Source organism: Trypanosoma equiperdum (genome assembly GCF_001457755.1).
Source record: "Trypanosoma equiperdum strain OVI genome assembly, contig: ctg_158, whole genome shotgun sequence".
In the NCBI taxonomy this organism is placed as follows: domain Eukaryota; phylum Euglenozoa; class Kinetoplastea; order Trypanosomatida; family Trypanosomatidae; genus Trypanosoma; species Trypanosoma equiperdum.
In genome coordinates this window covers 44,949-62,341 of record NW_027123604.1, presented here as the reverse complement: position 1 = coordinate 62,341, position 17,393 = coordinate 44,949, and the positions used below count along the sequence as shown (strand labels likewise).

Below are 17,393 nucleotides of genomic sequence, written 5' to 3'. Positions count from 1 at the left end.
ATATATATATATATATATATACTTTTGTCCTTCCGTTCCTTTGGCATTTCCCTCTTAGGAGTATATTGCTCCTTTTCTTGCCCTCCTTCTTCTTTGTCCATACATCGGTCGACCTGATCAGTATGTGAAAGTGTAGCACACGACTTTACACCTGCGCAGATGGTAATACATCCGTACCCCCGCCAATTATTTTCATGTCTTCACCGTCCCTCATACACCGTACAAACCACAAACACACACACACACACATATACATATATCGCAACATATGACTACTCGGAGGAAACGCTATTTTGGTTCGCAAGCATGTGAGCTTGCTTAAGGGTACTGTTGGGACATGTGTCAGTGTTGAGATTAGTCACAACCCCTTCCATCCTTTAGCGGCGCCGCACTTCCACCTCGACTTCCTCATCGATATTGCTGGCGCGTGCTCTCAACACATCCGCTGTCGGGCTCTCAGCATTCGAGCGAACTGTCTCACCAAAACCACAGGTTTCCTCATTGTCTCCTCCTTCGCATGATTCCAAAGCTTGAGGTATCGCGCAGTTGGTTTCTGAGGACGATTTTCCAGCCACCACCGCCGCCCCGCCTTCTCTTTGCGAGGGAACTCCGACCATTTGTTCTGCCGCAACAGTGGTCGGTAAAGGCGCCAGCAGCTCCTCCGGCATGCACGGAAGGGGATCCTCGTGAAAGAATTTGTGCTCAAGCGCCTCACGTGCTGAGAGTCGGTCAATTGGGTTCCATCGCAAAATGCGGTTCAATAGGTCCATTCCACTGGGTGGAAGCGTTGCTGCTCCACTATGGTTTGAACGAGAAAAAATTTGCTGCAGTGTATTCTCACGATTGTACCGCTTCAGTGACCGCATCAGACGCGTCACCTCGTGCATTTTGTACAGCCCACTAAACGTTTCCTCCGTCGGGATCCCAATAACATCGCATATTACGGCGAAGTGACGGCTTTCTTCCTCTGCACGGAACAAAGGTTCCTTGAGAAAAATTTCGGCCATGATGCAACCGAGAGACCACATGTCCATCTTATACGAATAGTCGGTAATGCCAAAGTGAAGCTCAGGAGCTCGGTACATGAGCGTGACCACATTCGCCGTGAGTTCCTGTCCCTCGCGATAGTGACGCCCCAGGCCGAAGTCACATAACTTCACCTCACCCGTGGAGCTAATGAGAATGTTGGAGGTTTTAATGTCGCGATGCAATATACGATGGTCATGCAAAAAGGCGACACCGGTGAACAGCTGCTGCATGACACACTTGACGCGTGAGAGGAAACACCTCGGTGCGTCTGGATGTTTGTTCGCAGAACTAAGGTGCAGAAGGGCAGCGACGCCCTTGCGATGGTAAATAAAAGCTTTCAGGTCGTACGGACAGTACTCCATAACGAGATACACATCTTTCATTTTATCAGCTGAGAGCTTTGTCTTGATTTGCGGCGGTTCTTCTTCTTTCTTATCCCCACCCTGATTGCATGACGAGGGAAGGCCGTCGTCGTTGCCCGACGCCGTCGGTTCTTCATTCGTCTTTTGCACATTATCAGTACGGTGATTGTGACGGCCGACCTCGTTGCTGACCTCTCTGCCAGTTGTACCCGTTGCTGGTTTTACCTCTTGCTGCTTCGACGCTTTTGAGGAATTGCTCTTTTTATCCAAAAGAACAACTTCCCTGCCGCACACAATATTTGGATGCCGCAATCGAAGCAGCAGGTCAAACTCCCGCAGCAGATACGGCGGAAACCCAACCTCTGACTCCTCGAGCCATCGTTGTTTTACCTGCTTGAGAGCAAACTTTCTTCCACGGCCACCTCCACTCGAAGAAGAACCGTTTGCCTCGGTGGCACGGTACACTACACCATACACCCCGTGCGCAATTTGACCCACGGGAACATATTCATTCACAGAGCGGCACGGAGGCCGCGTCTTACCAGACACCCGAATGGCCTTCACACTACTCTTTACGTTTTTATGCAGGCTAGTGACATAGCCCTGCAACAGTGAGGGAGCATCCGGTGCTTCAGAAGCCCAGGTTGTCTTCCCTTCCCTGTCTTTCACGTCACTATGAGTGAAACACCTTGCTTCAAGATAGGGTAGGAAGTAAGAGACTACCGTGCATAGTGGTGGATGCGTAAAATGAACAATATTCTTATTAATCCCGTCGCCGCCGCTGCCAACCCCACTCAGTGACTCGCCCTCACCGGAAGAGTTGTTGTGATGCTGGTGTTGATACCCTTCCTCTCGCTGCTGTTGCACTTCCTCTTCGTTCTTTGCACTGTCATTGTCTTCCTTCGACCGTACTGGCCTTTCAGTTGCTCCAAAATCCTCTGAGCGGGCCCTTTTCTGTGCTTGCACGCTGACATTTCCGCGGTGCCGTTGCTGAATGAAGGTTTTAAACAATTCTACGGCAACACTCGTGGTGAACTGCGCACAAAGTGGGTCCTTCACGGTGTCTCTATACTTCACGACAGCCGTATAAGGGGAAACAAAGGCTGGGGGTAGATTAGCCAGTGGGACGGAGCAAGTGGACTTAACTTGTGCGGGAGCTGCGGCTGTAACGGTAGTTGACGGAGAGGGCAATGAAGAAGAGGGCGCAAGTGCCGCAGTGGTCGATGATGACTGTGGTGTCACAACGGGCTCTTCCGCTGCGGCTTTCCGCGACTTCAAAGCCTCAATTTTCTTTCTTAACAACTCAGCCATACTGGACGAGTTCGTAGTGAAGGCACAACCCGACCAGACAAGTTGTTGGATCGTCGACGGAGTCCTTTTGTGATCTTTATTTAAAACTCTTCCTCTCCTCCTCCTCCTCTTATTGCCGTTTCTGCTAACTCTTCTGCTTTCGTTCGCAGTCACTCGTCCCCTCTCCCCTCCCCTCTACGAACTCCACAAGACAGCTAAGTAGGAAAATACACGTTAAACAACAATAACAAAGAAAAAGGACGCACGGTAATATAACAATAATAAAAGTAACAGTCATGCCAGCTACAATATTAACACCGATAACTAATTACAGAGACTGAAGTAGTGTTACCGTTCGACAGCATTGCCATCAACAATAAACAACATTACTGGACAGGGGAAAGAGATATGCACCAGGAAACTATACCGTTGACGTACAAGTGCATGCATGTATATATATATACATTTCTATATGTTCAATCGTACTGTGCAAACACATACAAACCCAGAGGCATAAATTGGGGGAAAATAAACGAAAAATGACAAAGACGGCACACTCATTTGATGCGTTGACCGTTCAGCCATCAATCAATTGCATAGAGAAATTCTACAAAACGTGCACAAGCGTAATCAGTTAGCCTCCGAAGGTGGCATGCAGTAAAGGGGGATGTGTCAACAATCTAAAAAAATTAAATTTGAATGCACGTGGTAAGGAACAAGCCACGAAAGTCATTTCACCAGAACCCGCGATGCAAAACCAGATAGATCAATAGTAAATTGCAGGAAAACATGAAATTGACAGAATTCAACAGCAGAGAAAGAACACAAGTCATGTACTCCATACATCTGCTTGGCATACAGCAGACACGAAAGTGCATTGCGCAAAACAACGTTGGATGCCACTAGTGATTTTAACTCCTATTCCATCTTACCTTGCCCCCCATACTCAGCGCCTCTCAGACATAACTTGGTATCACTTTTCGTTTTCGCTTTCTCATTTTTTTTTTCTTTTGGTTCCGTATCACACGCACCTAGCCACAGAGAAGGCTGAGACCTTACCTTCAAGTAATTTGCTCACATCTTCTTGGCTGTGCACCGCATTGTTCCCCCCTCATTAACAGGAAGATATCTTTCAAATCTCCGTTCGCCGCTTGTAGTCGAAGAGCTTATCCGCTAACGCTGCCACCGGATCCTCGGGACGCAACCGCACCACCTCCGCCATGAGTGGAGTCAAACTGGGAAGTACATAGCGCATCAAATATAACTCCGACGGAAGATCTTCCAAACCAGCTATTTCTGTAAACATCTCCTTTGCTTCAAAGTATCGCAGTACACAGCGCTCCTCTTCTACAAGCGCCTTCTCTCTAGAGCTGTCGATGCGAAGGAAGGTCTTGAAACCTCGCTTCAGATGGGAAAGCGCGCCAGATTCGCGCTCTAGACTTCGATGCAAACTCCTCTCACTTTTCGTTTCCTCCATTATTGATTCAATCACTTCACCGCAAGTGGATAATCCAATGTTGTTGAGGACCCTTTCGCGGAGAACGTTGCAGTATTCAACAAAACCATCTTCTATTACAACCTGTCCACCCCCTTCTTCGCAATCCGTCTGAACCGCGCTTTCGGGGGTAAACATGGGAGCGAATACAATAGATGCGGAACGAGGAGGTCTCTCCCCACCGATCGGCTCCTCTCCATCCCAACCACCTCCAGCTGGAGCATCTTCCCCCTCCTCCGGTTTCTCCACAACTACGGTTTGATACCAGGAAAGAAGCGACTCAGTTGGTGGGGCATCCAAACGATAATTCGTAAGAAAATGCGTCAACTCTTCATGGGGATCCTTGTGGTCACCACCTTCAGCTATATCCTGCTTCAGCTCAGACACCTCCGCCTCCGCAATATCCCGGCTGGCCTGAATGAAAATGAAGCAGTCCGGGAAAAGAGCATCATTCGTCGGGGCAAGCGCATCATCTGATTGGAGAAAGGACTTTCCATCCATGGCGTTCAGCATTTCGCGCCGCCGTCCGTCATCCAACTCCTCAAGGGATGGTAGTGGGAACGCAAAATCACATGGCTTCGGTGGCTGTGCCCGTTCCGCACTGTTTCGGTACAACTTGGGTCGCTGTTGCTCCTTCTGCTCGGGGGTATAAGCGAGAAACACGAGTCGAGCCTGGCGAACAGTTCGTGGGAAGTTTTCGAGGATGTAACCCTGGTTCTTGCAGTCAGCTTGGCGTAACCTCCAGCGAACCATTACAGCGAGTGCTTCGTCAAAGTAGCGAATGGTGGGTGGAGGATCTGGGGATGTGTTAACCGCTGTCTTGCTCTTCGACTTTCGCCGACCCCTGCGATTCACTTCCACTTCCTCTTCCTCTTCCTCTTCTTCTTCTTCCTCATCAGATTTGGGGATTTGAGGGAACTCACCATTCAAGAGACGCAGGTTCAGCAACTTCGTGCAAAAGCGGTACTCCTCCCTCAGGGTAGCAATCTCAAATCGCTCCTGCTCATCCACTTGTTGTGCCAGTTGCCGCGCCTTCGTATCTGCGTTTGAGTCAGTTTCACTTTCCTCCTCGTCTTCCTCCTCCTCATCCTGCCCGTTCAGTAGCTGATGCTCTGGAATTATGTTTTCATCACCGTCGAGCTTAGGGGAAGGAGAAACAAGTCCTCCACCAGGTATACCTTGACCCTCTTCCCCTTCTTCATCGTCCAACTGTGTCGCTGCACCCTCCTCACTCTCTTCCTCTTCAAAATCTTCTTCCTCTTCCTCCTCATTTTCTTCTTCTTCCTCTTCTTCTTCGCCTTCCTCGTCATCATCATCATCCTCACCATTACCTCCCCTAGCGGCTTCCCTTTTGGCTCGGAGTCTCTCCTTCCGCTCCAGTAGCCGCCGCTGACGTTCGCGGCGGATCCGTTCCTCACGTGCAGCCTGTCTACGTGCCCGGCGCCGCAATAATATGGTCACCATTTGCTCCCTTACCTTCGCCACATGGGCCTCGAATGCAATTATTATGTCCTCGATTGTAAGATGAACAACATCAAATAAATTCGCCAATATGCGGGAAATCTCTGGTACCCTACCAAATGGGGGACCGGCGATAACAAGACGCATGGGGCAAAGTAAGCGTTCCGATTTGAACTCCTGCACAACCTTGTCCACGTTGGCGACAAAACCACCGAGTGAAACCCAATCACTTTCCCCAAGCAGTTGTAAAGCAGCCCCAGACTCACAACGAACATTCAGGGCGCTGAACCAGTTGCCCAAGCCATGCGGCTCGTCAATGTACAGCCGTATGTCTGCCATCGCTATTTCCGGCGCCGCTACTTTGTTATCATATTCTTCGACGTTTCCCTTCACGAGGAGACCAATCTTATCCTTTTCCCTCACCTGCTGATCTAGAGACCGCAACCTATTGTATTCGGTAACTAAATCCCTCTCGAACTCCTTTTGTGAGAGCTCCATCTTTAAATATATCATTTTTAGTTCTATACCCTCCACAGCGCATTCGTGAGAGTTCAGTTCCTCTTTTTCCCGGTTGATCTTCTCCTCACCATCCGTGCAGCGCTTCGCATTCATAATGGACTTATACATTGAACGCTGTTTCGCAGCCTCTTCCAGTTCCCTTTTTCTCTTCAGGGAGATCGCCTTCTCTCGTGCAAGAGTGTCTAACTCCTCCATGTAGTTTTTGATACTTTCGTTAATCGACTCCTCTCTTCGTTTGAGTTCCTCCGACGTTTTTCGCTCCTCAATCTCGTCAAGCACCTGCTTGTCGCGGTCGATGACGGGCTCTGTCACCTCAATTTCACCCCCAATGTAGGCCCGTATACCGTCAAGAATCTCCTTTTGGGTGTTATTTCCCTGATCGACGACAAACATGTAACGATCTTCCAGCGTGTCATAGGAAGAGCCAACGAGAAAAATGATACGTGAAAGATCCTTTACATGGACGGTGGGAACGTAATTAGACCCGTCGCCATATTGAGTAATCGGCTGATGCCGCCACGCCGATAAGAAATGATCACGAAGCAAATCCTCACCGGCGCCATAGGGAAGTCCAGCCCAAAGCACATATGTGTGGAGGGTTTCAGAGTTTGCTTGCTTTACGGCGTGCTCCAGCGCCCGCCATCCGTGGTAGCGTGTGTCAGGGTACCGGCGGCGATACTCCTCATCGCTCCAAACTTTCACTTCTAACTGCTCTTCCTCCTCTTCTTCTTCCTCCTCTTCCTCAGTCTCATCACCGTCTTCAGTGGACTGCTCCCTGTTGGCACGCTCCTGCTCCCGCTGGAGGCGCGCAGCTTCACGCGCGGCACGGCGCTCTGCTCTCCTATTTTCCAACTCGCGCATATCTGTTTGTGCCCATGTGAAAACATTCGAAACGAGTACGAATGTCTTTTCTACATTGTAATGTGTGCCTTTTAATATTTTAATCGCGCACTCCGCTTCAAAAGCATTTTCCTCCAGAACGGCAATGATTATGTCGTAGGTCAGCAACTGTGAGCGGAACTCCTCATCATTGATCTCACCGTGTCGCGGCACTACGGCGTTCAGGTACGGCCTCATATCATTAACATAGTGATGCACTGACTCTTTACCAGCAGCGCTGTCTGCGCCAGATGCGACGGTGGCATCGGGTGGGCACCCATTGAGTAGCCTAACGGTTGGGACCACTTCATTAATGCCGGTCGAGTTTGTTTCCTGAAATTGTACCTCGGTAGTGCCGCATAACCCAGAGCTCTGGCTCCGTGTTGCTCCCAGCTCCTCCATCTTGGGCGGCGTTGGTGCTTCTGTTGTGGATTGATGATGGTAAAACGTACCGTCGACAAGGTACTCCTTCGCATCATAAAATTGACGGCACACATGCCTTCCAACAAAAGAGTCTACATTGAGCACGAGAACACGCTTCATTATTTCTTCTCTTGTTTTCACACGGAAGCAAGTAAGTAAGTGTCAAGGAAGTAATAATGATTGTTATGAAAAGGAAAAGGGAAAGGGAAAGGAATGAAAGGGGAAAGAATTCGTATATCAATTCAACTAGGTAATCGATGCACAAGAAGGAGCGACGCCATACGCCCCCTATTGTAAATAATAATTCATTTGTTATTTTGACCTTCCACTAACCAATATCTATTTTCCTTTCTTTTCACACCTCTCAAAGCAAAACCAAACGCAGTTGATAAGCAGAAAATTGTAGACGGGGTACATATATATATGTATATTTATATATAACGGGTAAAAGGTAACGAACAGATTAATAAAAAAATTACCAGAGAGCGAAAGAGAGGAAACTCGTCAAAACCACAACACGAGAAGCGGCAAACAAGACGAAGAAAAAAGTGAAAAGCCGTGATAGATAAAGGCTCATTCAGCGCGCACAAAAAAGTAAAAGTCCTTGAAGCAAGCGACAGAGCAAAACGCGTCCACCGATAAGTGAATGGAACCAAGTGATGAAAGGCAGACGTTCAACTCTGCTGCACCTCAAAAAACTTCATGTGCTTCCTCATCAAAAAGAAAAACTCTTCCCCCAGATTCCCCTGGTTAATCACAAATTGACAAACAACCAGCAGCACACGGACTCACTCTCTCCAAGTCACACACACACACACATACATACAAAAACATCACAGCTCCCTTTTCAACAGCCCTTTATCCCAACAGTTTCATTAGGAGCACATCACCTTCAAAAAACAACCGGAACTAAAGGCGTCTCTTCTCATAAGCCAGCAACCGAAACCTAGGAATGACCACCCGACACATTGTCACCTGTTGCAAAGGCACGTGGCGCGCTTGGTGCCGCAGTGTCATCCGGAAGCGCCGGACCGCCTTGCCGCCGTCTACGCGCAGCGCTCTCCTCTTGCGCTTCAACGGCAGTTTCTAAAAGTTGCTTGCGGCGACGCCGCGCCTCTCCAGCAGCCGCCATTGACGTGTCGACGCTTCCTGCACCCTCACGGCCATCCGGACTGGCACACAAACCAGAACCACCTTCAGTGGCCTGCGCGGCATCTAACATGTCTGACGTGAGCTGCACAAGCAACATATCAGGGTTCCACGGTACGTCCTCGTCGTCGAGTTGTTGTGAGAGACACGCAGTGAGTGCGGACATGTCGTAGTCCTCATGAACCGCCTGAAGAAAATCGTTCCATATGTTTGATATGTCAAGGGCCGCCAATTTGGGCAAAGTTGCTGCATAACCGATGGGAGCCTCGGCGACCAGCTCAACGAGGCGTTTGACTTCCTCCTTTTGCCTGCTCTCAGCCTGGTGACGATTTTCCTCATCAACACCGTCGTCGAGGCTGCGAAGGTTGCTTTTGGCAACGACCTCATCTTTTGGCCTTGGCCGGTGGTGCTTTGTGCCAGTCGCGAAACCCATCAGCGATTTGAGGGACGTCTCCGATTCCCCCGCCTTCTTCATCATGTTGGCACGCCGACCAAACTTCGGAGATTGCATCTTCGAGATTGTGTTTTTTTCTTGTAATTCCCCTTCACACCTCCTCTCTATGTTTATGAAAATTCCAATTTGTCAACAAAAAAGGAAGCGGAACCATTAAGCAGCACAGCAAGCACCAGCACACAGTAACTATTAGTGTGACAGCAGCGGGACAACAACATATGAGTAACAATTTCGCAACAGACAGCGAATGCAGGCTCGCAAATAATTGACACGTCGGGCGCCACGACCATTATTCTGCACTTCCCCTCATGCACTCAAGCACATGGTTAGAGGGATATAAGAGCCAAAACACGAAATAAAAAAACGGAAAAACGTCTACCTTCAACAACATCCCTCCTCAGCACGCAGCTTAACAATCACAAAGGGGAAGGGAGGAAAGAGAGAGAGAAAGAAAGAAAGAGATGAACCTGAACGACGTCGCACGGATAAAGAGAAGCCTATGTCTACCTTAATCTTCCCACTTCACCCCTCCCATTAACACCATTTTCTTGCTTGTGCCCCACCCGTTTTTCAGTTTCTTTATTTGATCTTTAAACATCAATCGGTGTGCGCCACGACTTGCCTGTCACACAACTGTGTGCACGCCACTGTGAAAGAGAAACCACGGTGGCGGTGCAGCGCCATCCAACAACAACAAAGAAATATTCAACAAGTCATGCAAAAACATCCCCGAACAATCCTCGGTATGAAAAATAAGACAAAACAAACGTAGGGGCAGACACAGAGATAAATAAAGAAAGGACAGGGGATGGGGATGGTAAAAGGATCCCACTCAATCGCGTTTCCGCTTGGCTCCAGCTAACTTCTCCCGAGTTGCGCTCTCAAAGTTTGCTGGTTGTGCCTTATCTTCGCTGACGTTATCCTTCAGAACGGAGACAGCCACAACATATTCACCACGTAGTAAAATCATGCCTAATTTACGTTGTGGGCTGATACCTGCATCTTTCATCTTTTTTGTCTCTTTACGAGTCTCCACCGTGTCAGCCAACACAACATTCATGAACTTATCAAAGAGGAGCATCTTCCCCGTCATCTCTCTGCCGTCCACAAGTGTTACCCGCAGCGTGCGGTTGATGTTGTGAAGCATATTTTGGTGGCCCATCGCTAGTGAAAGCGCCTTTCTCCCTTTTTTAGTACTTAGTTATCTGTGTCAATCCCAATTGTTAACAACTTTAGTCCCCAGTTGTGTATATTCCTCCGCTAACGAAGCTGGAAGATATGGCAAGATCCTTGAAGGAACAGGAAAGAAGAAACTTGAAGTTCTTTCGTTTTCTGCTGTAGGGTGTGAGCGGCGGGGGGGGGGTCTGCCTTCCTTTTTTTTCCTTGTTTTACTTTACTTTCTCTAAACCAAATGAATAGAGTGAGTATGGCATTTGCAAAACCAATAGAAGAGAAAAAATAAAGGGAAAGAAAAGAAAAAAGAAGCAATAATCGAAGCAAATTAAAATAATTTTCATTAGTTGAGTGGGTACAGTTGTGAACGACGATTTCGGAGGAAATCAAAGATTAGAGATGTTGAATGGGGACTCCTCTCTTTTTTTCTTTTTGTTTCGCTCCTTTTTCCACCTCTCTCCGGGTAATCCTTATCGGGTCACCACTATTAGTGTTCAGTTTGCACTTTAAAAAAAAATGTTCCCTCAGTTTCTTTTCTTAACTTTAACTCGGTTACTTCGTTCACCTTTCCCTTAAAGCAGTGCTAATACATCACACAACTGCACACTCCCTTAAAAGGTTTAAACGTACGGGACAAAAAGCGTTTGTTCAACTCAGAGGTTGGTACATTATATCATACCCCTCCAACTATTAACAAAACGAGCCACTACACAACGACATCACTTACGCCTCTTCGCACGTTGTTTGTCGCGCCGCAACTCGCCCATCTTCTTGCGATCGAGTGGACCGTTTTTACGTCGACCTCCATTACCCTTTACCGCCTGCGATCGCATGAGCTTTCGTACGCTGAGGTTATTGGCCTTTTCACGCGTACGCGGATCCACCTTTCCGCGCTCAATAAGACCACGAAGCATTCGCTGCGCACGGCGCCGCTTACGTTGAACGGCCTCCATCACCTTTTTACCCGGACGCGCGTTCATTTCGCGGAAGCGAGCACGCTGTGCCTCAACCTCCTCCGCCGTGACAGGTAGTACAACGCGGCAGTTGCGCTGCTCATCTTTCAAAAACCAATCTGGAAGATCTTCATCATCGTTGAAGGTGTAGCGGTTGATAGATGCATCAAGAATTTCACGACGGCCACGCGGGTCAAGCATCTTTGTGGCGATAGCAAGAGTGCGGGCACGTACCTCCGGGTCTGTAAGAGCGACGGGAACCTCCTCAAACTCGGTGTCTTTGCTGTTGCCACTGTTGCCCCTCTGACGGCGCTTCTCAGCATTCTCCTTTAGTGTCTGTTTTCGCTGCTGCCGTACGAGCTCTTGCGTGGTTAGCTTGCCAATGTCTGGTACAATGGCACGCTTGCGACGTGAATCTACACGACCAACATTCACCTCAAGATCGCTCCGGTCGTCACTAAAGCGACCATCAGAGAGGTCAGAAACACTGTTCATGTCATCATCGTCATCATCCACACGGGCATCAAAGCGCATCTTCTTTCTGGTGGATGTGCTACTACCGGCGGTATCATCCCGAAGGGGGCCTGGCGCGCTCATTTCCACTCGGTCCTCCTCAAGACGTTTACTTTTCTTGCGTCTGTTGCCACTATCACTTCGTGGCATGGGAAATGTATCCCGGAGAACCTTCTCGATGTTGACGTGGTGACGCAACCACTTACTCTGCTTACCTGCAGCATCAAGAGTAGTTTGGTGCCTTTCCCTCTTGTGACGTGTGGCATCATCTTCACCTTCGTCTTCCCCTTCACTTTCATCTTCCTCAGCACCAGGCTTGCTAAGGCCCTCTTCGTACAATGCAACGCGGGCCGAACGTTTAGCGGGGATGTAGTTGCCGTAGTTGTCAACATCCACACCATCTTCCTCACCCTCAACAAGCTGTATGGAGCGGACGAGTCGGCCACTGCCGTCATACTGCTCATCGTCGCCACCTTCCTTCTCATCGCTTCCCACGTCCCAGTCCTTCTCCAAGTTAAGATTGGCGTTCATAACAGGATTGAGTGGATCATTAAGTCGCTCATCCGGCTCTTCCCAGTGCTTGTCGAGTATGTTAGCAACGTCTGCCTCATCGACGGCAGCCAGCTTTCCAACAGTGAATCCCTCATCGTCTTCGCCATCCTCGCTAGAGTCTTCTTCACCAACATCACTTCCCTCAACTCCATCTGCATCGTGCGTAAAACCATCCGCATCTGTCATGTGCTCTGCGCTGGTATTTGGATCATAGTTGATGAGACCTTTGATCTGTTTGAGTTTTCTGTCAACAATCTTTTTCTGCTTCTTCTTCATTTCCTTGGACTGCTTCTTGCGTAACTCAAGAAGCTCCCTCGCTATCTTTGCAACGCCCTCCGCACTGTCAAAATCAAATTTATCGTCGTCCTTCTCTTCTTCTTCGTCTTCCTCCGCGATGTCCCCGGCGTTCGCATCACTCGCGGCGCGTTGCTTAAGTTCCCGGGCCTGCTCCCGCAGCAGTTGTTCACGCCAGCGTACAAGTCGTCGCAAATCCGCATCCCCAACCTGCTGTAAGTCCCCACAGAGGTACACCAACTCCTTTTTGGAGTGTTTAGACTTTAAAAAGGCCTTCTCCTCCGGGGTGGTAAAACGCAGCTCGTGGTGGGAACGAAGGAATGCCTTTGGATCACTGCTACTCATAAACTCTGAAAAGGACGCCACGTGTTGTTGCACCGTAGCAAACTCCTCGTACCCTGCAGGCACATTAGACCTGGGCACCACAAGAGCCCCGGATGGGGTGAGTATTTTTTCCTCCTCCACATCAGAAAATACCTTCTGCGGATTAAACATCGCAGGGTCCAATTGCTTGGGGGCCTTGTAACCCGCACAAGTCACGAAAATCTCAGCAGACTCCATACGTGAGGCCAGTGGCTTTGTGGCCTCCACCTTATCAAACAACTGTTTCATCACCCACATGAGCTTATGGAAATCTTGTGACCGAAACACCTTTGTGACGAACCAACCACCTGGCCGTAACAGTTTGCTAGCCAACTTCGCGGCGTGTAGAACAAGCGAGTTCTGTTCAAACAGATCTCGCGACCACACACCACCAACATTGGGGGCACCATCGTGAATAACGCAGTCCACTGGCTCACGTTTGAGATAAGTCATTATAATTTTCTTCGTTTTTTCCTCAGTAATATCGCCCACAAACGTCTTCACGCCTCGAATGGGTGCAATGGGTACTAAATCCACACCGACTATCTTTGAACCAACGGGCATATGTTTTGCTGCTACTTGGCACCAGCTACCCGGAGCCGCGCAGAGATCAACGAGTACGCGACATTTTGAAAGGAAATCATACTTGCGGTTCAGTTGCACAAGTTTGAAGGCGGAACGCGCACGGAAACCCTGATCCTTGGCGAGGCGGTAATACGCGTCAAGGCGGGTCTTAGCCTTCTTTTTTGATTTGGTACCCATGTCTTAATTTATTTCTCGTTACCGCTGGCTCCCTTTCTCTCCTCTAACCTAAATACAGCAGGTGGCCCAACCTCCCTCTTCGTTTGGGTGATTTTACACCTCGCTATCTCTGCTGCAAAAATAATTTTATGAAGTATGCAGCAACCGCAATATGCTCTCAAATGAGGAAATGAAGAACAACAGATTCAGAGGAAATTAGGTGCAACATGGAAAAAAAAACAGAATAGCAAAAACATTGATGTTTCTCGAACAAAAAACATCAACAAGAATGAGGCTTCGCAATAGGAAATACAAAAAGAAATGTACAACGAGTAACGTGCATATACGTAAATATATACGCTGGGGATGAATCGTTGCGTCATCAAGAGAGTGGCAACCATTTTAAGCATTATTATGGCGTCGACGTCTCACCGTTACGCAACAAATAGAATATATATATGAAACAGAACGTATCATAAGAAGATGTCCCTCGAGTGTCTCTTACGCGGCACCAGACACTGACATAGTGATGGGAGGATGGGGAAGTAACAATGTATCGCGAAGGACCAACCAAATCCATCACGTCAGTGAATTCGTAATGAATAACCCCGCACTATCGACGTTAAAAACAAAAAAATCTTCACTACAAGCGCATACATGCGGCAAGCGACAGAGGAACCGACGGTCATGATCCGCACGAACTGAAGGTGACTATTAATTACGCAAGCATGCTTGGCGGATGCCCCTTGTAAAACTGCCACGCCTCCGCGACCAGATTTTCTAACCAGCCTTGACTGCATTTACTCTCGTCGTCAGGAATGTGCTGCAGCTGCAATGATCGCGTGCCTAATGGGTCTTTCAAAAAATTCAATATCACATCCACCGGTTGTCCAATTACATTGTCGCGTACGCGCGTGAGCAGCACTGCGCAAACATACGCATGGAAATCATGAACAGTCTCACTATTCAGCACAGCCATGTACTTTTCCCACAGAAGGACCACCAGACGTAGCGGGAGTTCTCGAGCAAGCAAACAGTGTAGCCACTGGAAGCAACAATCCATAAGAGTAATGCCTTGTGATGTGATGGCATCGAGCACACCGGGGTCCAACACTATAAGAACCCTTTCCATGAGCGCCAAGGTTCTTCGAATGCCCGGTTGACCCTCCACAAAGTTATCCTGCAACCACGAAAGGAAGAAAGCCCCACAAAGATATGCATCAGCCTCCGCAGTCCTGAGCACCTCCACTGGAAGTCTCTCCATCGCCTCCCCAAACTTAGCCACGTCATCAGTGTATACAACAGATGGAGATATGCATGCCCGGAAAGTATTTATTCCACTCCCCCTTACACTCTTCTTAACCGTATGCTCGTCACCAGCATAACCACCACCACCACCATAACCGCCGTTCCCAACTTTGTCGCCATCGATCTTTATGCGATCATCAGTATGAATATGTTTTCCGCCATGTTCATTACGAGGCAGCTGCTCTTCGCACAACACGCGGCCACCATCACAGCAACAGCAGCAAGCGTTGAATTCCACCACGGCTCCCTCCAGAAATACGGAGAAAAACACTACCATAATGTCATCAATGCCCTGTACGTATCCCACAGCAGGGTAACGCCGGGACCAGAAGAAAAGACAGCGAGCCAACGCAGACACGGTTTTTGTATGGCGAAAGACAGCTTGCGTGTGTCTTGGAATGTCTGACGCAATCTGCGAGAGGTTTTTGCGATCGTCAGGCGACAAATGCATCTCCATTAAAGAGCCACCGCCTTGCTGGCTCCAGTCACTCTGCGAGGCACGCCCACGGGGTTGGAGAAAGTCGGTAATTGTTATGGGACAGCACTTGGCCATGACGTATTCGTATTCTTCCCGCTTGCGCCGCAGCTCCGTCTGTTGCCGTCCTGCAGAAGCTGGCGCTGGGGGTACGCAGTCGCAAAGCAGGCGCCACACGGTGGAGCGGACGGTTCGATCAATAGAGCCACTCCACGCAAGGTCCCGCACTGTCACACGCCCGTCATCGGCTCTACGTACCGCCACATCTCCCAAAGGCGTGTCCAACATTGCCCTAACGGCATCTTCATACAAACTACGGGAGGGAGATTCGTCATATTCATTTATATGAGTGCCCCCATCATGACAAGAGGGATGGGTCGACCCGCTACTACCGCACGTGGATGTTTCATTCGTATTTCTATTAACAATGTACACCGTTCCCCTTTCGACGGCATGGGAGGCGGCGGTACTCGTCACATCCGCGGAGGGATTAGTTGTACCGATGGCCGAACTACCATTAGCAGGCACGACCACAAAACCGTAAACGCGGTATAATGTTCCGAGTGGTGCCCGCACAGCAGTGCCGGGACCTTTCGTTACAACCTTTTGTCGACCTGTTAACATGCGCTCAAATTGTGCAACAAATGCTTTCCTTTTATCTTGCTTTACAGTCACAGTTTCACCGTCCCCTCCACTTTGGTTCGCCAAACCTTGATGGAGTTATTTAGCCTGACTCTTGCAACGACACTAGAGGCGAATGAACAAAAACAAATAAATACAGCCTCCGATAGAAGGTGTACAAATATGCAGATATAGGTAGGTGTGAGGGGCCAATAAAATAAACTGAGCGAAAATGCAGCACCTGAATGAAGCGCCGGACGGTCGATAAGTTCGCTAACGGGCCTAAAACACCTTACACCGTTGGCCTACAAGATTTGTAAGCATACCATACCATAATGTAATGTGAATATGCATACATGCATTGAGGTCGCAGAAATTTCAAGGGTTGTGGTAATAGGAAAAAAAAGAAGAGTAAACAAGGAGCATAGGAAGTGAAGAGTGGAGGCAAATCGTCAAGCAAACGTATACAAATACATGTACTCAAAAAATATATATATAGAGAGAGAGAGGAAGAGAGATGTAGATATAGATATAAGGAGAGTTCGCGGAACACAAGTCACAGCAACAGGAAGATATCACCATTGACCACAACAATTAAATAAATAAATATATTCGAACTCCTGGCTTTAGGTGGAGAGAGAAAGTGGATATGAGCATATAAGAGCCTCCCGTACAGGTAACAGTTTAAGGAGTACGAGAAAGAAAATAAAGCTGATGATGATTATGATAAGCGTGGAGACACGGAAATAAGCCAGCGCATAGCATTAACACACATAAACTGCAACACCGAAAAAAGAAAAGTGAAGCATCTCTCATTTCCAGTTACTGCCAAAAAAAAAAAGGAAAAGGGGGAAAAGAAGAAACCAACCATGCTACAGCGACTTTGAGAAACATAGAAAGGATAACACACCCAAAATATGCCCCTTTCCCTTTCTTTATGTAATTGAATGCAAAAAAGAAAACATGTACACACACACATACATACATATATATATATATATATATATATGCATATATACATGCACCACCTTCATCTAATTTTATTGCTGGCGCGTCCCTTCATATCCTCCGCTTCACCTTCCTTTCCTTCCTTATTTCCCTTCTCTGATGCATCCATCCGTCCGTTCGTTCATTCATCCATGCACTCACTCACACATTTTGACACAAAATGTATATATAAATATATATATTTATATATACATGTACAAGCACCTGCACATATTTACAAATGCGTTGATATACACATATATACGTAGGCATATGCATTACATTATCCATAAATGTATGTGCACCTGTGCACACAAATCAGAAACTACCGTTTCAGCAACTAAAACTTTCG

The 17,393-nt window shown here is 48.2% G+C and overlaps 6 protein-coding genes across 6 annotated transcripts; all 6 read right to left on the bottom strand.

Moving 5' to 3' along the window:
- Positions 1-377: 377 nt before the first annotated feature.
- On the bottom strand, positions 378-2,702 carry TEOVI_000037600 (cdc2-related kinase, putative; the record flags this gene model as incomplete). Its single annotated transcript, XM_067222235.1, has 1 exon — positions 378-2,702. The coding sequence occupies one exon, from the start codon at positions 2,700-2,702 to the stop codon at positions 378-380; it is 2,325 nt and encodes a 774-aa protein (XP_067078336.1).
- A 1,111-nt stretch (positions 2,703-3,813) lies between these two features.
- On the bottom strand, positions 3,814-7,578 carry TEOVI_000037500 (Dpy-30 motif containing protein, putative; the record flags this gene model as incomplete). The annotated part of the gene is made up of 1 exon (XM_067222234.1): positions 3,814-7,578. One exon carries the CDS (start codon positions 7,576-7,578, stop codon positions 3,814-3,816), a length of 3,765 nt encoding a protein of 1,254 aa, XP_067078335.1.
- Positions 7,579-8,404: 826 nt separating this feature from the next.
- On the bottom strand, positions 8,405-9,118 carry TEOVI_000037400 (uncharacterized protein; the record flags this gene model as incomplete). Its single annotated transcript, XM_067222233.1, has 1 exon — positions 8,405-9,118. One exon carries the CDS (start codon positions 9,116-9,118, stop codon positions 8,405-8,407), a length of 714 nt encoding a protein of 237 aa, XP_067078334.1.
- Positions 9,119-9,893: 775 nt separating this feature from the next.
- TEOVI_000037300 (Small nuclear ribonucleoprotein-associated protein B (snRNP-B) (Sm protein B) (Sm-B) (SmB), putative) lies at positions 9,894-10,223 on the bottom strand (the record flags this gene model as incomplete). Its single annotated transcript, XM_067222232.1, has 1 exon — positions 9,894-10,223. One exon carries the CDS (start codon positions 10,221-10,223, stop codon positions 9,894-9,896), a length of 330 nt encoding a protein of 109 aa, XP_067078333.1.
- Positions 10,224-10,953: 730 nt separating this feature from the next.
- On the bottom strand, positions 10,954-13,671 carry TEOVI_000037200 (FtsJ cell division protein, putative; the record flags this gene model as incomplete). The annotated part of the gene is made up of 1 exon (XM_067222231.1): positions 10,954-13,671. The coding sequence occupies one exon, from the start codon at positions 13,669-13,671 to the stop codon at positions 10,954-10,956; it is 2,718 nt and encodes a 905-aa protein (XP_067078332.1).
- A 697-nt stretch (positions 13,672-14,368) lies between these two features.
- On the bottom strand, positions 14,369-16,057 carry TEOVI_000037100 (Rab-GTPase-TBC domain containing protein, putative; the record flags this gene model as incomplete). Its single annotated transcript, XM_067222230.1, has 1 exon — positions 14,369-16,057. One exon carries the CDS (start codon positions 16,055-16,057, stop codon positions 14,369-14,371), a length of 1,689 nt encoding a protein of 562 aa, XP_067078331.1.
- Positions 16,058-17,393: the final 1,336 nt, after the last annotated feature.